Source organism: Trichechus manatus, unplaced genomic scaffold, assembly GCF_000243295.1.
Source record: "Trichechus manatus latirostris isolate Lorelei unplaced genomic scaffold, TriManLat1.0 scaffold00128, whole genome shotgun sequence".
In the NCBI taxonomy this organism is placed as follows: domain Eukaryota; kingdom Metazoa; phylum Chordata; class Mammalia; order Sirenia; family Trichechidae; genus Trichechus; species Trichechus manatus.
In genome coordinates, this window is record NW_004444064.1 from 1,202,317 (window position 1) to 1,228,881 (window position 26,565).

General features: G+C 42.0%; 1 protein-coding gene across 1 annotated transcript in view; it reads left to right on the forward strand.

The window, feature by feature from the left end:
• The window catches only part of WNT3A (Wnt family member 3A), an 86,988-nt gene that overhangs the window by 27,216 nt on the left and 33,207 nt on the right, over window positions 1-26,565 (forward strand). Inside the window, exon 2 of the mRNA XM_004384781.1 lies at window positions 120-361. Within this exon, the coding sequence (XP_004384838.1) occupies window positions 120-361 (242 nt within the window). The remainder of the gene's footprint in view (window positions 1-119; window positions 362-26,565) is intronic.

Here is a 26,565-nt window from a genome sequence, read left to right on the forward strand (position 1 = left end):
GGAGTGCCCCAAAGGAAAGCGGCCTTGTCTCCTCCCTCAGACAGAGGCTGCCCTGGGATAGCCCCGATTGGCCCTTCCAGCTCCCACACTAACCAGGCCTCCTCGTCCTCTCCCGCCAGGTCCCTCGCCATCGGGCACCAGTACTCCTCCCTGAACACACAGCCCATCCTCTGTGCCAGCATCCCCGGCCTAGTGCCCAAGCAGCTGCGCTTCTGCCGGAACTACGTGGAGATCATGCCCAGTGTGGCGGAAGGCGTCAAGATCGGCATCCAGGAGTGCCAGCACCAGTTCCGCGGCCGCCGATGGAACTGCACCACCGTCAATGACAGCTTGGCCATCTTTGGGCCCGTGCTGGACAAAGGTACTCCAGGCAGCCCCAGAGGGACACAGGGAGGGTGAGTGGGTGCAGGTTGCTAAGTCTTTGGTCCCTTGCTTGCAGGGCAGACACATGCCCCTCACTTTCCTCTGGGTGGAGATGGCAGTGGAGGGCTGTGGGTGAGGGGTCTGGAGCCAAGGGCCTGGGTCTGAGTCCAGCTCCTTCCCTCAGTGGTGGTGGAATGTAGGACAGGTCACTTTGTCTCACTCTGCCTCAGCATTCTGATCTCTGAATGAGGGTGAAATGGCACCTCTGACGTGTGGGAAGTGCTTCTCCACAGACTACCATTAATAGTGTCAACATCTCAAAGCCTCTTTTCCCCACGCTCACCAGCTCTGAATGGGGCTTTTGGAGTCTGGGAATGGTGTGGATCCATAGGGTCATCCAGATCCCCAGACACACCTCCTCCTTCCTCCTCTTCCCCAAAATGAAGCTGGGCTCTTCTAGGGGGACCAAGGCTAGTCATTGAAGGCTTCTTGAAGGAACCAGGGCCTCATACAGGTCTTGGAGAGAAGATGCAAAGAAAATAGGAGAAGGGAGTGGTTGGGATGGCACCACGGGGAGAAATGGCGTCATAAAGGCAGAAGGACAGGAGCTATCCAGGGTCCTGGAGCCATGGGCTTATTTTGGGAAGGAGAGGACAAGAAGCGTGGGGTTTTGCTATGTGTTGCTGAAAAAGATATTATCACAAAACTCAGTGGGTTGCAACGATAATAATCCTGTGTATGCCTCACAATTTCTGTGGATCAAGAATACAGCAGCCCAGCAGATATGGCTGGTCTCTGTCCCTCAGTGGTCCTCATTCACTCCCACATCGGGCTGTCAGCTGGAACACCCACAAGTGGCCTCTCTAGGCAGCCTGAGCTTCCTTACAATATGGTGGCTGGATTACAATGGCGGGGGGAAGGGCGAAGGAGTGAGAGCGAGACAGAAAGCGCCAAGTGGAAGCTTTATTGCCCTTTTGTAAATTGAGATGAAATTCATGTAACATAAAACTAACCATGTTAAGGACTACAATTCAGTAGCATTTAGTACATTCAGAGTGTTGTGCAACAACCACCTCTATCCAGTTCCAAAACATTTTCGTCACCCAGAAAGGAAAGCCCATACCCATTAGCCCTGATTCCCGTTCTCCCCTTCCTCCAGCCTCTGAAAATCACTAATTTGCTTTCTGTCTATATGGATATTTCATATAAGTGAAATCATGCCATATGTGACCTTTTGTGTCCAACTTCTTTCACTTAGCATAATATTTTCAAGGTTTGTCCATGTTGTAGTACGTATTGGCACTTCATTCCTTTTTATGGCTGAGTAATAGTCCATGGTATGATTATTTCACATTTTGTTTATCCGTTCATCCAGTGATGGACATTTGGGTTGCATCCACATTTTGGCTATTGTGAATAATGCTGCTATGGACATTCATGTACAAGTATTTTTTTGAATACCTGTTTCAATTCTTTTGGATATATACCTAGAAGTGGAATGTCTGGATCATACGGTAATTTTATGTTTACCTTTATGAGCACCAACCAAACTATTTTCCACGGTAGCTGTGTCATTTTACATCCCCAATGTATTTGGGTTCCAGTTTCTCCACATTCTCATCAACACTTGTTATTATCTGTCTTCTTTATGTTAGCCATTCAAGTGGGTGCAGTGGTATCTCCTTGTGGTTTTGATTTGTATTTTCCTAATGGTTAATGATGTTAATCATCTTTTCATGTGCTCATTGGTCATTTGAATATATTCTGTAGAGAAATGTCAATTCAAGTCCTTTGCCTATTTTTAAATTATGTTGTTTGTCTTATTGTTGTTGAGTTGTAAGAGTTCTTTATATATTTTGATACTAGACCCTTATCAGATAAATAATTTGAAAATATTTTCTCCACTCTGTGGGCTGTCTTTTCACTTTCTTGACAGTGTCCTTTGAAGCATAAAAGTTCTTAATTTTCCAATTTATCCATTTTTTTATTTTGTTGCTCATGCTTTTCATGTCATGTTTAAGAATCCGTTGTCAAATCCAAGATCATAAACATTTATCCCTATGTGTTTTACTAAGAGTTTTAGCTATTACATTTAGGTCTTGATCTATTTTGAGTTAATTTAGGGGAATGATGTGGATAGGAATCCAACTTCATTCTTTTGCATGTGGATATCCATTTATCTCAGCACCACTTGTTAAAGAGACTGTTCTTTCCTCATTGAATCGTCTTGGCACCCTTGTAGAAAAGTCATTGGCCATTGATGTGTGAGTTTATTTCTGGACTCTAAATTTGATTCCATTGGTGTATATTTCTACCCATAAACCAGTACCACACTGTTTTGATCACTGTAGCTTTGTAGTATGTTTTGAAAACAGTAAGTATGAGTATGCCTACTTTGTCTTCTTCAGGATTGTTGTGGCTATTTAGGGGTCCCTTGCAATTCCATATGAATTTAGGATTGACTTTTCTATTTCCTCAAAAAAGGCCATTGGAATTTTGTTGGAGATTGTATTAAATCTATAAATTACTTTGGAGAGTATTGCCATCTTAACAATACTAAGTCCTTCAATCTATGAACATGGGATATCTTTCCATTTATTTAGGTCTTCTCTAATTTTTTTAGCAATATTTTATAGTTCTCACTGTACAAGTCTTGTACCTTTTGGTTAAACGTATTCCAATGTATTTTATTCTTTTTGTGCTATTGTAAATGGAATTGATTTCTTAATTACCTTTTCAGATTGTTCATTGCTAATATATAAAAATACAACTGATTTTTGTGTGTCAATCTTGTATCCTGCAACTTCTCTAAATTTGTTTATTAGCTGTGAGAGTTTTTGTAGATTCTCTAGGATTTTCTGTGTATAGGATCATGTCATGTATGAATGGAAATAGTTTTATTTCTTCCTTTCCAATTTGGATACCTTTTCTTTTTCTTGCCTAAGTGTTCTGGCTAGAACTTCCAGTACAGTGTTAAAAAGCAGTGATGGCAGTGGGCATGTTTGTCTTGCTCCTGATCTTAGAGGGGTAGCTTTCAGTCTTTCCCCATTGAATATAGTGCTAGCTGTGGGTTTTCCACAAATGCCCATTATCATGTTGAGGAATTTCCCTTCTATTCCTAATTTGTTGAGAGTTTTTATTATAAAATAGCATCGGATATTATCAATTGTTCTTCGGCATCGATTGAGATGATCATATGGTTTTGTTCCTTCCTTCTATTAATGAGATGATTGATTGATTTGCTCATGTTGAAATGCCTTTCTATTCCTGGAATAAATCCCTCTCGTTCATGGGGGTCCTTTTATTGTGCTGCTGGATTCAGTTTTCTAGTATTTTGTTGAGAATTTTTAAATCTGTATTTATAAGGAATATTGTCTGTGGGCTTCTTTTCTTATCAAGTCTTTATCTGACTGTGGTGTCAGGTTAATGCTGGCCTCATATAATGAGTCAGAAAGTGTTTACGCACCTTCGATTTTCTTGAAAGAATTTGAAGATTGATGTTAATTTTTCTTTAAATGTTTCATAGACTTCACCAGTGAAGACATCTGGTCCTGGGTTTTTATTCGTTGGGAGATTTTTAATTACTAATTGTTATGGATTGAATTATGTCACCCAAAAAGATATATGTTGTAAATCCTAACCTCTATGCCTGTGGAGGAAACTCTGGTGGGGTAGTGGTTAAGAGCTACAGCTGTTAACCAAAAGATCGGCAGTTCAAATCCACTAGGTACCCCTTGGAAACCCCATGGGGCAGTTCAACTCTGTCCTATAGGGTTGCTATGAGTTGGAATCGACTCGACAGCAATGGGTATGGTATGGTATGCCTGCAATGGGTATGGTATGGTATGGTATGCTGTGGTTACAATCCCATTTGGGAATGATTTGTCTTTGTTATGCTGACAAGGCAGGATTAGTGTAAAGTGTATCTTGAGTCAATTTCTTTTGAGCTATAAAAGAGATTCAACAAGCAAGCAGAGAAGAGATGGGGGAAGCTTGATGGCAAGTCATGTGAAGATCTCCAAGGAACCAGGAAACAAGCTGACAAGACAAGGACCCTCCCCCAGAGCCAACAGAGAGAGAAAGCCTTCCCCTAGAGCCAGTGCCCTAAATTTGGACTTCTATCCTCCTAAACTGTGAGAAAATAAATTTTTGTTTGTTAAAGCCATCTGCTTGTGGTATTTCTGTTGCAGCAGCAGTAGATAATTAAGACAATAATTCACTCTCTTTACTTATTATAGGTCTATTCAGATTTTCTATTTCTTCTTGAGTCAATTTTTATAGATTGTGCATTTCTAAGAATTTGTCCATTTTATCTAGGTTATCTAATTTGTTGGTATCAATTTTTCATAGTATTCTCTTAAAATCATTTTTATTTCTATGAGATCAGTAGTAATATCACTATTACCATTTCTGATTTTAGTAATTTAAGTTTTTTCTCTTTTTCTCTTTGTCAGTCCTGCTAAAAGTTTGTCAATTTGTTGACTTTTTCAAAGAACCAACTGTTGGTTTTGCTTATTTTCTCTATTGTTTTTCTAGTTTCTATTTCATTTATCTCCTCTCTGGTCTTTATTACTTCCTTCCTTCAGTGAGTTTGGGTTTGGTTTACTCTTCTTTTTCTAAGTCCTTAAGGTGTAAATCCCCCACGTGTCTGTCAGGTTGTCGTACTGTGGGGGTTTGCACGTTGCTGTGATGCTGGCAGCTATGCAACCGGTATTCAGATACCAGCAGGGTCACACATGGTGGACAGGTTTCAGCTGAGCTTCCAGACCAAGACAGACTAGGAAGAAGGACCCAGCAGTCTACTTCTGAAAAGAATTAGCCAGTGAAAACCTTATGAATAGCAGCGGAACATTGTCTGATACAGTGCCAGGAGATGAGCCCCCCAGATTGGAAGGCACTCAAAATATGACTGGGAAAGAGATGTCTCCTCAAAGTAGAGTCAACCTTAATGACTTGGAGGTAGTCAAGTTTTCAGGACCTTCATTTGCGTAGGTGGCATGACTCAAAATGAGAAGAAACAGCTGCAAACATCCATTAATAATAGGAACGTGGAATGTACGAAGTATGAATCTAGGAAAATTGGAAGTTGTCAAAAATGAAATGGAACACATAAACATAAATATCCTAGGCATTAGTGAGCTGAAATGGACTGGTATTGACCATTTTGAATCAGACAATCATATGGTCTCCTATGCTGGGAATGATAAATTGCAGACGAATGTCGTTGCATTCATCGTCAAAAAGAACATTTCAAGACCTATCCTGAAGTACAACGCTGTCCATGATAGGATAATATCCATAAGCCTACAAGGAAGACCAGTTAATACAACTATTATTCAAATTTACGTACCAACCACTAAGGCCAAAGATGAAGAAATTGAGATTTTTACCGACTTCTGCAGTCTGAAATTGATCTAACATGTAATCAGGATGCAATGATAATTACTGGTGATTGGAATGGGAAAGTTGGAAATGAAGAAGGATCAGTAGTTGGAAAATATGGCCTTGGTGATAGAAGTGATGCCAGAGATTGCATGATAGAGTTTTGCAAGACCAGCGACTTATTCATTGCAAATACCTTTTTTAACCAACATAAACGGTGACTATACACGTGAACCTCACCAGATGGACTACACAGGAATCAATCTGACTACGTCTGTGGACAGAGATGATGGAAAAGCTCAATATCATCAGTCAGAACAAGGCCAGGGGCTGACCGCAGAGCAGACCATCAATTGCTCATATGCAAGTTCAAGATGAAACTGAAGAAAATTAGAACAAGTCCATGACAGCCAAAGTACTTACTCTTCTATACCAAGAAATTTGGAAGACAGCTACCTGGCCAACCGACTGGAAGAGATCCATATTTATGCATATTCCAAAGAAAGATGATCCAACCAAATTCAGAAATTATCAAACAATATCATTATATCACACACAAGTAAAATTTTGCTGAAGATCATTCAAAAGTGGCTGCAGCAGTATATCGACAGGGAACTGCCGGGAACTCAAGCCGGATACAGAAGAGGACATGGAACCAGGGATATCATTACTGATGTCGGACAGATCCTGGCTGAAAGCAGAGAATACCAGAAAGATGTTTACCTGTGTTTTATTGACTAACCAAAGACTGTGTGGATCATAATGAATTATGGATAATATTGAGAAGCATGGGAAGTCCAGAATACTTGATTGTGCTCATGAGGAACCTGTACATAGATCAAGAGGCAGTTGTTCAAACAGAACAAGGAGATACTGCATGGTTTAAAGTCAGGAAAGGTGTGCATCAAGGTTGTATCCTTTCACCATCTTATTCAATCTGTATGCTGAGCAAATAATCTGAGAAGCTGAACTATATGAAGAAGAATGGGGCGTCAAGATTAGAGGAAGACTCATTAACCTGCATTATGCAGATAACACAACCTTGCTTGCTGAAAGTGAAGAGGACTTGAAGCACTTACTGATGAAGATCAAAGACCACAGCCTTCAATATAGATTACACCTCAACATAAAGAAAACAAAAATCCTCACAACTGGACCAATAAGCAACATCATGATAAATGGAAAAAATATGGAAGTTGTCAAGGATTTCATTTTACTTGGATCCACTATCAACACCCATGGAAGCAGCAGTCAAGAAATAAAAAGACACATTGTATTGGGCAAATCTGCTGCAAAAGATCTCTTTAAAGTGTTGAAAAGTGAAGATGTCACCTTGAAGACTAAGGTCCACTTGACCCAAGCCATGGTGTTTTCAATCGCCTCATATGCATGCGAAAGCTGGATGATGAATAAGGAAGTCCAAAGAATCGACGCCTTTGAGTTATGGTGTTGGCGAAGAGTATTGAGTATACCATGGACTGCCAAAAGAAAGAACAAATCTGTCTTGGAAGAAATGCAAACAGAATGATCCTTAGAAGCAAGGATGGTGAGACTACGTCTCACATACTTTGGTCATGTTATCAGGAGGGATCAGTCCCTGGAGAAGGACATCATGCTTGATAAAGTAGAGGGTCAGCAAAAAAGAGGAAGATCTTCAACGAGACAGACTGACACAGTGGCTGCAACAACGGGCTCAAGCGTAACAAAGATTATGAGCTATGAGTTGGAACCAACTCAATGGCACCTAACAACACTAGCAAGGTGTAAAGTTAGGTTATTGATTCGAGATCTTTCTTCTTTTTTCATGTAGACATTGATAGCTAGAAATTTTCCTCTGAGCACTGGTTTTGCTGTATCCTATAAATTTTGGTATGTTGTGTGTGTGTGTGTGTGTGTGTGTGTGTATGTGTAAGTGTTTTCACTCATCTCCAAGTATTTTCTACTTTCCCTTGTGGTTTCTTCTTTGACTCATTAATTGTTTAAGAGTTGTGTTGTTTAATTTCCAGATATTTGCGAATTCCCCAGCTTTCTTTCTGTTATTGATTTCTAGTTGCATTCCATTGTGGTTGGAGAAGATACTTTGAATAATTTCAATCTTTTAAAATTTACTGAGACTTTTTTTGTGACCTAACGTATGGTCAATCCTGGAGAATGTTCCCGGATTGGAACTTGAGAAGAATGTGTATTCTGCTGTTGTTGAATGGAGATTTTTCTATATATGTTAGGTATAGTTGTATTATAATGTTGTTCAAGTCTTTTGACTGGTTGTTCTACCCATTATTAAAAGTGGGGTACTTAAAGCTCCAACTATCCGTTTGTTTCTCCCTTCAATTCTGTCAAATCTTTTCTTCATATATTTAGGTGCATGTATGTTTATAATTGTTCTATCTTCTGGATAGATCGAACTTTTTATCAATATATAACATAGTTCTTTGTCACTTGTAACAATGTTGACTTAAGTCTATTTTGTCTGATATTAGTATAGCCACCCATGCACTCTTTCTGTTACTATTTATATGGACTATCTTTTTCCATTCTTTTACTTCAACTCCTTTGTGTATTTGGAGCTGAGATGAGTATCTTGTAGACAGAATATAGTTAGAACTTCTTTTTAATTCATCTTGTCAATTTCTGCCTTTTATGCACACCAGCCAAGGGGCAAGGATGAGAAGTCAGAAGAGGAGAGGAAAGCTGGTAATAGGGAACCCAAGGTCAAGAAGGGAGAGTGTTGACATGTCATGGGGTTGGTAACCAATGTCACAAAACAATATGTGTACTAATTGTTGAATGAGAAGCTAGTTTGTTCTGTAAACCTTCATCTAAAGTACAATAATAAAAAAAAAAAGAGAGAGAAATATTAAAGTTGTTCTTGCGGTTAAAGAAAGAAAATATCTGATGTATGTATGGGTCTGAAGGAAGAAATAAAGAGCCATGGAAAGGGTTAAAAACAATGACTGCAACATTATAGTGAGTATACAAAGATGAAATATTGGTTATTGATAGGATCTCAAGTATATACTATAATATACAAAAAGAACAGAAAAGGAGATTTACTTTATTTTTGTAATTCCATCAGAAAGTATAGAAAGAATAACCTGAATTTGTAAGAAAAATAAAAAAGCAAAAACAAATATTTGATCCAGTGCCAAATAAATATGAGACTTATTTACTACTGACACAAGACCATCTTAAAGAAAATTATAATAGATTTAAATAATGGGGATTCTTTATTATTTATCCCCCACATCTCTATGCTACATAAAAACTAATCAATTGTGACTAGTAAAATACAATGATCCCCAAACAATTCCCCCCCCCCCAAACACAAAGTTAACCTCTCTAAATAGCCTAAATATAAATAGGCAGCTAGAATGAGAGATTACTGTTTTGGCAAAAAGTAAAAGGGAGATTTGTTTTGATGAAGAGCCAGGAGTTGAGGAAGAATGGAGTCTACTGTGATTCTGGAGTCAACCACTTTACAGAAGGAGGATAACGAGTCTGTTAGAAGAAACCTCATATAGAAACAGATTATTTTACTTCTATTTTTGAGACTAAAAAATATATCTCTCTATGCATTAGCCCTTTATTGTCTCAAGCCAATATATAATTATATTTTCCTTAAGTAAGCTCAATAAAGAATTGACCCAAAAAAAAAATTCTGCCTTTTATTTTGAGAGTTTAATCCATTTACATTAAAAGTAATTACTGATAAGGAAGGACTTCTGTCACTTTGCTGTTTGTTTTCTGTATACCATATCATTTTGTTCTTCAATTCTTCCATTACTTCCTTATTCGTATTTAATGGACTTTTTCTAGTATCCTACCTGTATTTTCATTTCTGTATATCTTTTAGTTGTTTTCTTCGAGGTTACCCTGGGGATTGCAATTAATATTTTAGACATATAACGATCTAGTTTGAGTTAATACCAACTTAGCTTCAATAGTAAACAAATTTCTGCTCTTATACAGCTCTACCCCTCCCCCTTTATGTTGTTATTCTTACAACTTACATGTAGACATTATATGCTCATTTATATAGATTTATAATTATGGTCTCATGCATTTGTCTTTTAAATCTTATAGGAAGAAAGAGAAATTACAAACCAAAATGCAATAATACTGACTTTTGTATTTGCCTCTGTAGTTAGCTTCAGCAGTGTTCATCTGTCTTCAAATTACTATCGAGTTTCTTTTCAATTCATCCTGAAGGACTCTCTTTCACATATCATGTAGGACAGGTCTACTAGCGATAAATTCTCTCATCTTTTGTTTATCTGAGAATATCTGAATTTCTCCTTCCTTTTTGAAAGATATTTTTTTCAGATAAAGAATTCTTGGTTCACAGGGGTTTTGTTTTTGTTTTCTTTCAGCAGTTTAAATACGTCATCCCACTGCCTTCTGACCTCTTGGTTTCTGATGAGAAGTCAGCTGTTAATCTTATTGAGAATCCCATTTACATGACAAGTCTCTTCTCTCTTGATGGTTCCAAGATTCTTTCTCTGTCTTTAGCTTTTGACAATGTGACGTAAAATGTCTTAGTATAGAGCTCTTTCAGTTTATTCTATTTGGAGTTCCTTGAACTTCTTGGATGTGTATTTTATCAAATTTGGGACTTTTTTTGCCATTAATTCTTCAAATATTCTTTCTGCCCCTTTCTCTATCTCCTCTCCTTCTGGGACTCCCATTATTCATATGTTGGTATCCTTGATGGTGTTCTTCAGGTCTTTTACGCTGTGTTCTTTTTTTTTCATTCTTTTTTCTGATTACTTCTCAGACAACATAATTTCAATTAACCTGTCTTCAAGTTCACTAGTTCTTTCTTCAACCTGTGAAACTCTGCTGTTGAATGCCTCTAGTAAATACTTCATTTCAGTAATTATACTTTTCAGCTCCAGAATTTCTATTTGGTTCCTTTTTATAATTTCTATCTCTTTATTGATATTCTCTGTTTGTTAAGATATATTTCTCCTAGTTTCCTTTCATTGTCCATAGTTTCCTTTATCATTATAAGCATATGTAAGACAGTTGATTTAAAGTCTTTGTCTATTATGCCCAATGTCTATTCCTCCTCAGGAACAGTTTCTGTTGATTTCTTTTTTCCTGTAAATAGTCAAGGTTTTCTTGTTTCTTTGCATGTCTCATAATTTTTTTTTTGTTGAAAACTGTACATTTTAAATATTATAATGTGGTAGCTCAGGAAATCAGATTCTTTCCCTCCTCAGGGTCTTTTGTTGTTTGTTGTGTATTTCAGTTGTTTAGTGACTTTTCTAAACTATTTTTAATGACTGTATTCTTTGTCATGTGTTGTCTATGAAGTCTGTGTTTCTTTAGCATGTGGTCACCTAGTCATCTGTAAAGATTTCCTTAAACACCTGGAGCTTTAAAAAAAAGGAAAAAAAAATACTCTCCCAGTTTTTGCAGATTGGCTCTGTGTTGGGGCACTCTTTCAAATCTCAGTCCATTTACAACTCTGCCTTAGCCTTCACTGCCTGCTCTGAGCCTAAAGAAGTAAAACTTTAGGGTCCTTTCAGGTCTTTTATGAGCATGCACTCTTCCCTGGGCATGTGTGTGGCTTTAGATTCCCTGGTATACATGGGAAATTTTCAAAACCCTCATTCCCCAAAGTAACTCTCTCTCTACCTTTTCCTCCAAGTCTTTCAGTGTTTTGTCTATTGTTTGCCCCATGTGATGGTTAAGATTGTGTGTCAACTTGGCTGGGCCATGATTCTTAGTGTTTTAATGTGATCACTCCTATGATTGAATATACTATGAGTAGCCAATCAAATGAAAGGGAGTCTCCTTGGGGGTGCGGCCCACATCTGAATATAAGCAGACCTTCTGGCTTTTTGCTCACTCTGGATCCTGCGGCTGCTTCCTGTCATCTCATCTCTGGTTCTTGGGACTTGAGCCATCAGCTTATCTGCCGAACTTGGGATTCGTCAATCTTCACAGCCTGTGAGCAGAGCCCTGCTCTCTGACCTGCTGATCTTGGGTTCACCAGCCCCTACAGCTATGTGAATCAGGAGAAACCTTGTGGTCTTGCCTGATGATCTCAGAATTCTTCAACCTTCACAGCCTGTGAGTGGGAGCCCTGCTCTCCAACTTGCTGATCTTGGGCTCGCCAACTTCTTTGGCTGCATGACTTGGGAGAGGCCTCTACCCTGATCCATGGTCTTGGGATGTTCTAGCCTCTACAATCGCGTGACCTGTTTCCTTGACATAAATCTCTCTATATATTTATACACTTTACTGGTTTTGCTTCTCTAGAGAACTCAGCCTAAGACACCCCAACTATAATCTTTTACCCCCGATGGCAGAGGCTTGTTCATTTGTCTTTCAATGTTTTCGAGGAACAGCCCCTACTTAGCCACATCTCTGCCTTGAGAGAGTTCTAATTAGGCAAAACAAAATCAAGCACCTTACATCAGCCCTTCAAAGAACTCCCAAACAGCTAAAAACAAACATAGTTCCTTGGGAACAAGGTTCCTTCTGCTCCCTCCAGAAGCAGACACTCACACTGGGAACACAGGCTGCCATCTTCAAGACCCTGCCAAGCCAGGAGGGGAGGCTAAGTCAAAATGTCACAAAGCTCTTCTACCATGTTAAAAGTCTCCTTTTTCTTGATTCAGCATGTGCATGGTTGCTGTAAACCTTTGACTATTTTCCAGAGTTCTGAGAAAGTTGATTTTGACAGTTTTTGCTTTTTTTTTTTTTAATGTTCTGTGGAGGGAAAGGCCCCTGGAACTCCCTACTCTGCCATTTTTGTTGATGTCATTCCATATAGACTTTTACAACCTAGCCTCAGAGGCCACGCAGTACCATTTCCAACACGTTCTACTGCTTGAAGCAGTTATAAAAGTCCACGAAGGTTCATGGGGAGGGAACACAGACCCTATGGCTCAATGGAGTGTCAAGGTCATGCTGTGAGATGAGCATGAAGGATGGGAGGTCTGTTGGTGTGACTGACTCTAGAAGGTGCTGTCTGCCCCAGGATGGGACCACAGCTGTACTGAACATGCATTCATCAGTGAGAGGAGGCCACAGGAGACCTGGGAAGAAAGTAGTGCTGAAGGAAGGCTGCTTGGGCAAAGGTGGGGCAGGACACTTTGGAGAAGTCCTGCTGGGTCCCTGTAGTACTGAAGGGTATTGTGATAAGATGACCAAGGCTGCATTCCATCTCACCTCCCCCACAAGCCTGCTTCTCTCCTGGCTTCTTCATCTTGTAAAGGACACCCCCGTTTTTCCAGTTGCTTAGGCCAAAAACATTAGAATTACAATGATTCCTCCCCTTCACCAGGCCCATCGGCTGTACCATCAACCTATATCCTGAATCCAGCCACTTCCCACCAAACCACCATCCTAATTCCCCTGATTGCAGTGACTCTCACACAATTACTCTGCTCCTTTCCTGGTGCCCCCACAGCCAAAAGAACCCAAGTCACACCACATCCCTCTTTCACTCAAACCCCTCAGGGGTCCCGACTCTATCAGAGTCATCTGGTGAGCTTGTGAGGCCACCACCTGCTGCTCTGCCCACCTTGCAGACACTTGGTCAATATGTATGGAGTGAATGAATGGCCTTGCTCAGGCCCAGCAGCCAGAAAGCAGAGGAAAAAAGGAAACCCAAGAGATATCTGAAAGGAAGATACACTGGGCCCTGGTGATAGCTGGCATGCCAGTGGGTGCCAGCTGAGGAGAGAGACATTGAGTGTGGAGTTGACCCGGCTCCTGACTGTGGCGGTGAAGGAGCCAGAGCTTCACTGAGGTCAGGTGGTCATGGCCATGGCCCACCCAGGTGTGTCCATGTTCTTTAGAGGCGAGCACACTGTGGGGCACTGATTCCAGATGAGAGTCCAGGGCAAGGAAGACATCTCCTGGGAGAGCATGCCGGGGGTTTTGTATGGGAAGAAACTGTGGGACAGAGAGAGTGAGAGGCCTAGAGTGGTGACCTCTGTTTGACCTTGGAGCATCCGTATCTATAAAATGAGACAATAATTGCAGCTTGCCTGCTTCATAGAGCAGGTTAGTTGGAGCAAATTACACAGCACCTTCCCCAGGGAGGGGCAGTGCTGCAGCTGTGCATGGGAGGAGTGGTGTTCGCAGGGCCATTGTGGTATGGCTGTTGTGCGCAGGTGAGTGTCATGGACAGGATGAAGGGAGGCTCAGCATACACACCATGGCCAAGAGCTCCGACAGAGGCCTCAGTGCCATCTAGGTTCCTGGCTCCAGAGCCAGGATGGGGGTAATGTGTGTTCCCCCTAAGGAAGCAGGAAATGGAAGGGATTTTGGGAAGATGGCAGGAAGCCAGTCCCACTTGGAAAGGATTGCCACACATGTGTGTGCCACACAGGTGATGGAGGACCTGGGTGTTTGGTGAGGCCCAGCTTCTATCTGAAAGCCAGCTTTACCTAAAGGTCCTGCACCATTGTGGGAGTCTATGGGGGCATGCCACTCTCCCCAGAACATCAATGTGTCCCTTGTCAGCACCCTAGCTCCAAGGATGCCAAGTGGGGAGGGTGGAGCCCAGACCTGGCCCCAGTCCCTGCATTACCTAACCCACCAGCTCCAGTCACTGACCTCGCCCAGTGGGCACATGGCTCCCACCTCCTGGAGAGCTGACCTTGGCCAGGACCCCACTAGCTCTTGAAGCCAATAAGTGTTTATAGCTGAAGTAGCCTCTTCATTTCACAATGAGGAGACGAGAGCCAGGGAGGGACACAGGACGGGCTCAGGATCCCACTTTGGAAGCCGAGCTCCAGCAAGAGAACAGCTCCTCCTGTTCACCAAAAGGCGCCCACTTTGACTGGAGACTGAGGGTGTAGCTGGGCCTCAGGAGCCCAGCTCCCTTTGGAGAGATGCCAGCCCATGGACTAGGTGACAGTCAGGGAAAGAAAGACCCACTCACAGTGGTGTCCATCCTGCAGAGACGGTCAAGCTGGCAGGCAGCTGGGCTGCCACCAGCTCAAGGATGGGAGAATGGAACACAAACACCAAACGTCCACTTATAATAGTAGCTCCTGAAGCTGACCGTGCCCCAGGTTGTGGTGAACATGCAGTTCCCAGCCCTGCTCCAGAGCTACGGGAAATCTCTGTGCTGCTGCACTGGGTCTGCAGCTGAGTGACCCGCTATGGGGCAGCCACTTTTGGCCCTCAGCCACGATCTATTGGTGCAGAGGCTTCTGGCCCACTCCGAGTCTCTGATTCTGCAGGACTGGGGAAGCCAAAAATATGCTTTTTTCACAGGTCCCCAGGAAGCACTGCCCTGGCCAGGGTAGAGGCCTGGGTTCACCTGTCTGTGGCAGACAGCTTGTCCTCCCTCCATGAGTTAGAGGCAGTGCTCCACGCCTGCACTGTCTGGATGTAGGGAGGACTCCAGTCAGGCTCATTTTTTCATTATTCAATTAATCATAAGATCCTCTTCTCCTTTCCAGAAGACATTGGTGATGCCAGGAAGTTAGGTAGTCGGCCACATGGAGAGGGTGACGGACACTCTCCAGGAGAGTCACTGTTCAACAAGGACCTAGGGAGTTGGCAAGTGATGGGCAGGAGAACCTTAGACCCGCGGGATGAGAAGGGTCTACCCAGTGGTGACTCCTGCAGGATTACCCTGGGGTGAGCAACAGTGAGTGAAGGAGATGTGCCAGTAGGTGGGAAAAGCTGAGGAGCTTATGGGAGACTGGTCTCTGCCACAGGGACAGCCTCACAGTCAGGCTGCAGGGATGGCCTCACGGTCAGGCTGCAAGCAGCAGATCCAGATGCAGGAAGGGGTGAAGCTTAGAGGGACCCAGCCTGCAGGTAGCCCTGCGGCCTCTCCTTTCCTGTAGGGATGGCTCAGGTCTGCGGCTACCAAACTTGGCCACATGTTAGAACCACTAGGGGAGAGCTAGAAGATCCTGAGCTCCCGTCCCGCCTCCCCCACCCCCTCGCCCCAGATTCAGATCTAATTGCTCTGGGGTGTGGCCAGGAAGGGAGAGACTTAACATCTCCAGGCAAGGCTCAGGTGTGGAGAACCAGGCCCTGGATTCTCTGTAAAGAAGTATCTGCCAGGGATGCAGGGCAGGACCTAGGTTTGAGTCCTGGAGATCGTGAGACCCTCAGAGCCCCTTCCTGAGTCTCAGTTTTCCTGCGTATGATGAGGGTCCTGAAACACCGAACTAACCGTGTGGTCATGCTTTGCATGCAAGAGAGACAGACAGATGTCTAAAGCCCCATCTTGCCTCCCAGGTACCCAGTCGGTGGCCATGAACCTGGAGGCACAGGTGGGCCCAGGCTTAACACCATCCCAGGCTCCAAGCAGAGGCTCCTTTGGGGAGCCCATAGCTTGTTGGACTCTGGCACTTGGCCGGCCGGAAAGTAGGGAGTGGGAGGGTGGCGTGGCTTGAGTCTCACAGGCTGCCAGAGGCAAGCACTGGTCAAGGAGGGCCACGTCCAGGCTGGGGGCCATTCCTGAAGCCCTCGTCTTAAGGGGCAGTTTCAGAGAGTCTTGAGAGAGAAGAAGGTCCAGCTAAGGACTATGACTGTCTCTGGAAAGTCTCCCCAAAGAGCAAGAGACTTCCCTGGCAGGGAAAAGGGACCAGAGGGGTGCTGGCATGCTTGGAGGTCTGAGGCCACCCTGTCCCTTCGGGGCCTCAGAGTGTCCACCTGAAGAACGGGGAGAGGACTGTCCCCTGCTCACCTCACAGGGCAGGGGAGGTGCAGACAAGAACACAGGTAGGGAGCGTCGTGAGGAGTTGTCATTGTTAGCCGCTGTTGAGTGGATTCCGACTCATGGTGACCCCATGTGTGCAGAGTGGAACTGCTCCGTAGGGTTTTCAAGGCTGGGACCTTTAGGAAGCAGATGGCCAGGTGCTTAGGCGTTTGCCCCACACAGGGATTCCCACAAATATGTATGTATATATGCATATGTATATATATAACTGATATGTATGCATATGTGTGTGTTCACGTATATGGATGTATCTGTATCTGGCTGTCCCTCTAAAAGAAAATTTTAATACATTGTACCCCTGGCCCATTTTTAAGTTGCCGCCTAAAAATTAATTGCAAAAGATGTGATTTCCAGTACACCATGAATGTTGACAGAAAACTTTTAGATCATTCTATTAAATGGACATATCCACAGGAATTTAAATAACATAACAATTTCATACCACCATGGGCTACTGAAAACCTAAATAAACCATAAGAAATTCACGTTTTTCTCTGGAGCTGTATTCCATTCTTATTTCCCTCTTCTCTCCCTCCCCTTCCGCAAGAGAAGTATATAGATAAACTGAAATTGAACTTTGTTATTTCCTATATCCATAAGGCTTAAATATTTTTTTAAAAATGTCTTCTACATTATTATTCTAATTATTAATAATCAAAATAACATAAATATGTTAGATTTTGATAAATTTAAGAAATATTAAAGTAAAATGTTATTCTAAATTATCTCACAATAAATGGGAACGTAATTTGCGGTGTAAACTTTCACCAAAAAGACAATAGTTGTTTTTTTTAATTATCTTGTAATGAGACGGATATTGCTGATTCTTTTCCCAGACTAGATCAGCTAGTAATATCCATCCTGTCTTGTTTAAGTAAGAGCTTTATTGAGATGTCATTCACATACCATAAAACTCACCATTTTAAAGGGTACAATTCAGTCGTTCTTAATATATTCACAGTGTTGTGCAGCCATCACCACTAATTCCAGAACATTTTTATGACACCAGCAAGAAACCTCATATACTGTAAAGCAGTCAGTCCTGGTCCCCCTTCCCCAGGCCCCAGCAACCACCAATTTGCACTCTGTCTCTATGGATTTGCCCATTATGGACATTTCCGATAAATGGAGTCATACCACGTGTGGCCTTTGTATCTGGCTGCTTTCACTCAGGGTCACGGATTCAAGGTTCATCCAGGTTGTAGCATACATCAGTATTTCATCCCTTTTTATGCCGAGGAACATTCCATCGTATGTGTATACCACATTTTTGTTTATCCATTCATCTGTTGATAAACATTTAGACTGTTCAGTGGCGTCAGTACAGTTGATATCATCCTGTGTGGTAACTCATGGTGCTCCCTTCTCTAAGGAAGGGCCAGCCCCACGCCACCTGGCGCAGGACCAAGCACTTTGCCTTGCAGCCGGGCGCCCCCAACACCCCGCGCCTCCCTGTGGCTCCGCCCCTCTCCCATTGGCCAATGGGAGACCCTCCTCTCCGCCCAATGGTAGGCGCTGTGGCTAGCCACCTGCACCCTGACTGGTGGGTGCGGGAGGGGGGAGGGGGTGACGAGTTGCCGCACTGGATGAAAGTTGACACCAACCCTAGTGACGCCACTGCCTTAGTGGCCCCTCCCCCGGCAGCACCAGCCTGCCCACTGCAGCCTCCAGGGATGGGGCGGGGGGGGGGGTCATTGTGGTGTAACCCCCTCTGACTGTGTCAAGGGATGCGGTCCGTTACCCCTGCACCTCCTAGTGACACCACTGAGGTTGCTTTCACTTCTTGGTTACTACAAATAAAGCTTTTTGTGTGTGCACGTATATATTCAGTTCTCTTGGGTATATACTAGGAGTTTTGAGGAACTTCTAAATTGTTTTCCAAAGTGGCTGCATTGTTCTACATTCCCATCAGCAATACATGAGGGTTCGGATTTCTCCACATCCTTCTCAACACTTATTATTATCTTTTTATCTTTTTTTCCCATCCTACTAGGTGTGAAGTAGTATCTCATTGTGGTTTTGATTTGCATTTCCCTAATGACTGACGAGGAGCCCTGGTGTCACGATGGTTAAAGCGCTTGGCTGCTAACTGAAAGGTCGGCAATTCGAACTCACTAGTGGCTTTGTGGGAGAAAAGACCAGGCAATCTGCTCCCGTAAAAATTACAGCCTAGGAAACCCTACGTGGGCAATTCTACCGTCATATAGGGTTGTTATGAGTGTGAATCGACTTGAGGGCACACAACAACAACACAGCGACTAATGATGTTGAGCATCTTTTCATATGCTTGGCCGTTTGTATGTCTTCCTTGGTGAAATGTCTATTCAGTTTATTTGCCCATTTTTAATTGGGTTGCTTGTCTTTTTATTGTTGAGTTGTAAGAGTTCTTTACACATTCTACATACATGTCCCTTACCTGCTCTATGATTTGCAAACGTTTTCTCCCACTCTGTGGGTTGTCTTTTATCTTTGTTAACAGTATCCTTTGAAGCACAAGTTTTAAATTTTGATGAAGTTCAATTTATCTACTTTTTTCTTTTGTCCCTTTGCTTTTGGTGTCATGTCTAAGAAATGATTGCCTACTCTAAAGTCATGAAGGTTTACTCTTATGTTTTCTTCTAATAGTTTTATAGTTTAACTCTTATATTTAGGTCAGTGATCCATTTGCGAGTTGATTTTTGGGAATAATGTGAGGAAGAGGTCCAACTTCATTGTTTTGCATGAGGATATCCAGTTGTCCCACTCCCATTTGCTAAAAAGACTATTCTTTACCGATTCCATTGTTTTAGCATCCTAATAAAAAATTATTGACTGTATATGTGAAGGTTTATGTCTGGACTGTCAGTTCCAGTCTATTGATCTATATGTCTATCCTTATGCCAGCACCACACCTTTTTTATTACTGTAGTGTTGTAATATGTTTTGAAATTAGTGAGTGTGAGTCTGCTTTGTTCTTTTTTTTTCCTCCAAAATTGTTTCGGCTATTTGAGAACCCTTGCAATTCTGTATGAATTTCATGATCAGTTTGCTTGTCAATTTCTGCAAAAAAAGCTCAGATTTTGATAGGGATTGTGTTTAATCTGCAGATCAACTTGGGTAGTGTTACTATCTTAACAATATTAAGATTTCTAATCTGTGAACACAGGATGTCTTTCCATTTAAATTTTCTTTAAGTTTCGAATGATATTTTGTACTTTTCAGTGTATAAATCTTGTGCGTCTTCTTTAAATTTATTCCTAGGCATTTTATTTTTTTGATGATATTATAAATGTAGTAACTCTCTTAATTTCATTTTTGGATTGTTCATTGCTAGTATATAGAAATATAACTGATTTTTTAATATTGATCTTGTACCCCATTGTAGATTGAATTGTGTCCCCAAAAAATATGTGTTATATATCCTAACCTCTATGCCTGTGGTTATAATCCCATTTGGGAATGGGTTGTCTCTGTTATGTTAAGGATACAGGACTAGTGTAGTATATCGTATGTCTTGAGTCAATCTCCTATGAACTATAAAAGAGATTAAACAAACAAGCAAAAGAAGCAGCGATGATGGAAGAGAGAGGCCAAGCCACATGAAGAATGCTCAGAAGTAGAAACTCAGAAGAGACAAGAACTGCCTTCAGAGCTGACAAAGAGAAAAAGCCTTTCCCTAGAGCTGGCACCCTGAATTCTGACTTCTAGCCTCCTCAACTGTGAGAAAATAAATTTCTCTTTGATAAAGCCACCCAGTTGTGGTATTTCTGTTAGAGCAGCACTAGATAACTACGACAGAACTTGGTACTGGAAGTGTTGGTGCTGCTCTAACAGATACTTAAAATGTGGAAGTGGTTTTGGAATTGAGCAATGGGTAGAGGCTGGAGGAGTTTTAAGATGTCTAATAGTAAAAGCCTAGATTGCCTTGAAGAGACTGTTGGTAGAATTATGGACGTCAAAGGCAACTCTGGTGAGGGCTCAGAAGGAAGTGAGAAGACCTATACAGGAAGTATCTTTCGTCTTAGAGAATACATATGGCTCCAGCAACAGAATGTTGCTAGAAATGTGGATGTTAAATGTGTTTCTGGTGAGGCTTTAAAAGAAAATGATGGAGGCAGGGCCAAGATGGCAGAGTAGTCAGACACTTCCCGTGGTCCTCTTACAACAAAGACCCGAAAAAACAAGTGGATCAATTACATATGACAATCTAGGAGGCCTGAACATCAAAGACAAAATTGAGGAGTCGGACTGAGCAGCAGGGGGAAGGAGAGACCATTCAGAAGCAGTGAGGATTTGCCAGACCAGACCTGGCTGGCACCCTGCAGGCTAGATCGACTGGCCCGCACGGGCTGAAGGAAGCAGTAGCGCTCAGGATGCGTTTTCCACATCAGGAAAAACCGAGTGGCAGAGAGTCCACTCAAGCCTCCAGAACCAGGGAGAAGTGACACTGATTCGGCTAAAGATAAATAAAAGCATCTAATCTATCGCGCGTATCAAAAACTCTTCCCCCCTTTGGAAAGTACCTCTCTCCCATTTACCTGCCTCCTCCTCACTCTTCTCCAGCTCCTAGTCCAGGTTCAGTGATTGTTGCACCCCTTGGGTGGGAAGTAGGACTCGTCTTGCTCCCCAAGCGGTGCTCTTGGCTTTGGAGAGGGAACAAATTAAGAAACAGGAAAAAATAATCTGCCAGCTCCTCTCAGCCAGGAACTCAGGGCAGACACAGTCCCTTTGCCTAGGCACAGGCATAAAGGGTCCATGGACTTGGAGTGACTTTCACCTCTGCCTAGACCTTTGTGGGACCATTTCAACAGCATAGGCCCTCATTAGCACAGTGCAACAGGTTATATACCTGAAGCCTATTTTCAACTGCAACAGCTAAGGGTAAATGGCAAATTCATGATATTTGACATTCCCTGCCCATTAAGCAGGGTCCTGACCTACCCACATCAGGGACCTGGGGACTGGTGACTCCACACACTCCACCTAGCCACCTGAGACAGAGGTCTGAAAATAAGTGGTGCTTCCCAGTCCTTATAGCCAACAGCAGTGGGTGCCCAAAGTCTGGCAGCAAAACTCACCCACTTACGTGCTCTAGGGAGCAGGGACACATCTTCCACCCAGGCACTCAGGGGCAGCCATCAGCCTCCTGCCTTGCTCAGCACATGATCCCCTACTACATCCAGATACCTGTGCCTACTCCAATCACCCCTGCCCATCTAGGACTGTAGGTTCTGAGCCTGCAGCACACACTCAGTGACTGATGACCTGGACACCTTAGCTGAATTGACAAAAGAAAAGTAAACAGACTTCTGGGCTCACATACCTAGTAACAGCTCTAACCACCTGGCGACAGGACGTGAGAGCTTCAAAGATGCCAATAATCAAAATAGCTCACATGACCAGCCTATTTGGGCATATCTAAACAAGAAGCTATGACACAGTAAGCAAACATAAAATAAATATAATAACTTATTGATGGCTCAGAGACAACAATCAATATCAAATCATATAAAGAGGCAGACCATGATGGCTTCAGTGAGCTCCCAAAACAAAGAACCAAGAAACCTTCCAGAGGAAGAGAACTTCTTGGACTTACTGGAGGTAGAATTCAAAAGATTAATATACAGAGCTCTTCAAGAGATCAGGAAGGAGATCATGCAAAACACAGACCATACCAAAGAACACACAGACAAAGCAACAGAGGAAATTAAGAAGGTTACACAATAGCAAAATGACAAATTTAACAGGCTGCAAGAATCCATAGAGAGACAGCAAACAGAAATCCAAAAGATTAACAATAAAATTTCAGAATTAGACAACTCAATAGAAAATCGTAAGAGCAGAATTGAGGCAGTGGAAGTCAGAATTAGTGAGATTGAAGATAAAGCACTTGACATCAACTTATCTGAGGAAAATTCAGATAAAAGAACTTTTAAAAATGAAGAAAACCTAAGAATTATTTGGGACTCTATCAAGAAGAATAACCTACAAGTGATTGGAGTACCAGAACAGGGAGGATCACAGAAAACACAAAATTGTTGAAGATTTGTTGGCAGAAAACCTCCCTGGTATCATGAAAGATGAGAAGATACCTATCCAAGAAGTTCATTGAATCCCACACAGGGTAGATCCCAAAAGAAAATCACCAGGATATATTATAAACAAGCTTGCTGTCTTAATCATCTGGTGCTGCTCTAACAGAAATACCACAAGTGGATGGCTTTAACAAAGAGAAGTTTATTCTCTCACAGTCCAGTAGGCTACAAGTGTGAATTCAGGACATCAGCTCCAGGAGAAGGCCTTCTCTCTTTGTTGGCTCTGGAGAAACGTCCTTGTGATGCTTCAGTATTCCCTTGGCCTCAGAGTATCTCAGCGCAGGAACCTCAGGTCCAAAGGACGCGCTCTGCTCCTGGCACTGCTTTCTTGGTGGTATGAGGTTCCCGTGTGTCTCTGCTTACTTCTCTCTTTTATATCTCAAAAGAGATTGGATTAAGACACTATCTAATCTTGTAGACGTCATCAATATAATCTCATCATAGTGATAGAGTTTACAACACATAAGGCAATCACATCAGATTACACAATCATATACAATACTGGGAATCATGACAGATATTTTTGGGGGACACAATTCAATCCATGCCATTCCACCCTTTGGCCCCCAAAAATTCATGTCCTTGCAACATGCAAAACATATTCATCCCATCATATCATAACAAAAGTCTTAAATCAACTCCAAGTCCAAAATCCAAAAATTCCTGGTTGTCTGTGAAATCTAGAATACAAGTTATCTGCTTCTAAAGGTACAATGGCAGAACAGGCACAAGCTAGACATTTCCATTACAAATGGGAAAAACTGGAGGAAAAGAAGGGATAAAAGGCACCAACCAAGTCAGCAGAACACATTACATTAACACTCAAGCCTTTGAAAATAATCTGCTGTTCTCTAAGACACTTTACACAATAGGCCTTCCCTCCAGGCTCTAGGTATTGGCCACAGTCTCCGGATTCTGAGTGGAGGCCCCTTTGCCCTGGGCTTCAGCTCCGCCTTCCAGGCCCACTGGGACAGCAACTCTGCCCCCTTGGCTTCAGGTGCACCATTCTCCTAGCCCATCGTACTGACAACTCCACCCTTAGAAACACCAGAGGCCATGGCTCCACCCTTTGAAACCCCAGAGGTCATGGCCATACCTTTTGAGACTGAGGCAGCTTGGTTTCTTGTGTCCCTTGTCTCTTCAGCTTCTGCTTCCTGTGGCCTCTTAGCCCTCGTGCCTCATGCCCACATCTGCCCTTCTGGGGCAAGTGTTCCAAAGCTCAGTACCCCACTCTGCCAGGAAGCCTCCAGTGCACAGGCACTCAGCTCTCTCGCTCCATGGGTCCGCTCCAGCGCTGTCTCGCGCTGGTCTCCTTGTTCTGCTGCTGCTGGTTCTCTGCTGCCACCCCTTCTCTGCTGCTGCAGGTTCTCTGCTGCTGCTGGTCCTCTGCTGTTGCTGCATCACTATCCATTCACAGTTTCAAAACCGCTTTCACATTTTAGGTATCTGTTAGAGCAGCACCCCACTCTCGGTACCAAATTCTGTCTTAGTCATCTAGTGCTGCTCTAACAGAAATACCACAAATGGATGGCTTTAACAAAGAGAAGTTTTTTCTCTCACATTCCAGTAGGCTACAAGTCCAAATTCAGGACATCAGCTCCAGGAGAACGCCTTCTCTCTTTGTTGGGTCTGGAGAAAGGTCCTTGTGATGCATCAGTCTTCCCTTGGTCTGGGAGTATCTCAGCGCAGGAACCTCAGGTCCAAAGGACACGCTCTGCTCTCAGCATTGCTTTCTTGGTGGTACAACACATAAGGAAATCACATCAGATTACACAATCATATACAATACTGGGAATCATGACCTAGTCAAGTTGACAGATATTTTGGGGGGACACAATTCAATCCATGACACTTGCCAAAAACAAAGATAAAGAGAGAATTTTAAGAGTGGCTAGGGAAAAGCAAAAAGTTATCTACAAAGGATAGTCAATAAGACTAAGCTCGGACTACTCAGCAGAAACCATGCAGGCAAGAAGGCAATGGGATGACATATATAAAGCCTTGAAGGAAAAAAATTGCCAGCCAAGAATTATATATCCAGCAAAACTGTCTCTCAAATAGGATGGCAAAATTAGGGCATTTCCAGATAAACAGACATTTAGGGAATTTGTAAAAACCAAACCAAAATTACAAGAAATACTAAAGGGAGTCCTCTGGTTAGAAAATCAATAACATCAGCTAACACAACCCAAGACTGGAACACAGGACAGCACACCAGATATCAACCAGATAGGTAAGTCACAAAAATAAATCAAAGCTAAAACATTGAAAATAGGGAAACTGAGATGTCAATCTGTTAAGATGACAACATTAAAACAAAAAAGAGGGACTAAATAATGTAGTCATTGTTCTTTCATATGGAGAGGAAGTCAAGGTGGTATCAAGAAATAAAAGATTGGTTCAAACTTAGAAAAATAGAGGTAAATGTTAAGGTAACCACAAAGGAAACTAACAATCCTACACATCAAAATAAAAAACATGAAGACTCAGCAAATACAAAATCAACAACAATTAAAAAGATAAAAAGAAAATACATTTAAAAAAATGACTCAACACAGAAAATTAAGTGGAACAAAGAAACTGTCAACAATACAAAAAAAATCAAAATGGAAGCACTAAACTCATACCTATCAATAATTACGCTGAATGTAAATGAACTAAATGCACCAATAAAGAGACAGACAGTGGCAGAATGGATAAAAAACCACAATCCGTCTATATGCTGCTTACAAGAGACACATCTTAGACTCAAAGACACAAACAAAACTAAAACTCAAATGATGGAAAAAAATATATCAAGCAAACAACAATCAAAAAATAGCAGGAGTGGCAATATTAATCTCTGACAAAATAGACTTTAAAGCAAAATCCACCACAAAAGATAAGGAAAGACACTATCTAACGATTAAAGTGTCGATACACCAGGAGGATATAACCACAATAAATATTTACACAGCCAACAATAGGGCTCCAAAATACATAAACTGTAACAGCATTGAAAAGAGAAATAGACAGCTCTGCAATAATAGTAGGAGACTCCAATACACCACTTTCAGTGAAGGACAGAATGAACATCCAGAAAGAAGCTCAACAAAGTCACGGAAGATCTAAATGCCACAATCAGCCAACTTGATCTCGTACACATATACAGAACACTCTACCCAACAGCAGCCAAGTATGCTTTCTTTTCCAATGCACATGAAACATTCTCCAGAATAGACCACATATTAGGCCACAAAGCAAGCCTTAACAGAATCCAAAACATCAAAATATTACAAAGCATCTTTTCTGACCATAAAGCCATTAAAGTAGAAATCAATAACAGAAAAAGCAAGGAAAGAAAATCAAACACATGGAAACTGAACAACACCTTGCTCAAAAACTGCTGGTTACAGAAGAAATTAAGGATGGAATAAAGAAATTCACAGAATCAAATGAGAATGAAAACACATCCTACCAGAACCTTTGGGACACAACAAAAACAGTGCTCAGAGGCCAATTTATAGCAATAAATGCACATGTCCTAAAAGAAGAAACGGCCAAAATCAAAACATTAACCCTACAACTCAAACACGTAGAAAGAGAGCAGCAAAAGAAGCCCACGGGCACCAGAAGAAAGGAAATAATAAAAATTAGAGCAGAAATAAATGAAACAGAAAATAGAAGAACAATTGAAAGAGTTAACAAGACCAAAGCTGCTGCTTTGAAAAAATCAACAAAATTGATAAACGATTGGTGAAACTGACAAAAGAAAAACAGGAGAGGAAGCAAATAACCTGAATAAGAAATGTGATGGGCAATGCCACAACAGACCCAACTGAAATTAAAAGAATCATATCAGAATACTATGAAAAATTGTACTCCAACAAATTTGAAAACCTAGAGGAAATGGACAATTTCTAGAAACACACTACCTACCTAAACTAACACAAACAGAGGTACAACAACTAAATAAACCTGTAACAAAAGAAGAGATTGAAATGTAATTTAAAAACTTCCAACAACAACAACAAAAAAGCCCTGGCCCTGATGGTTTCA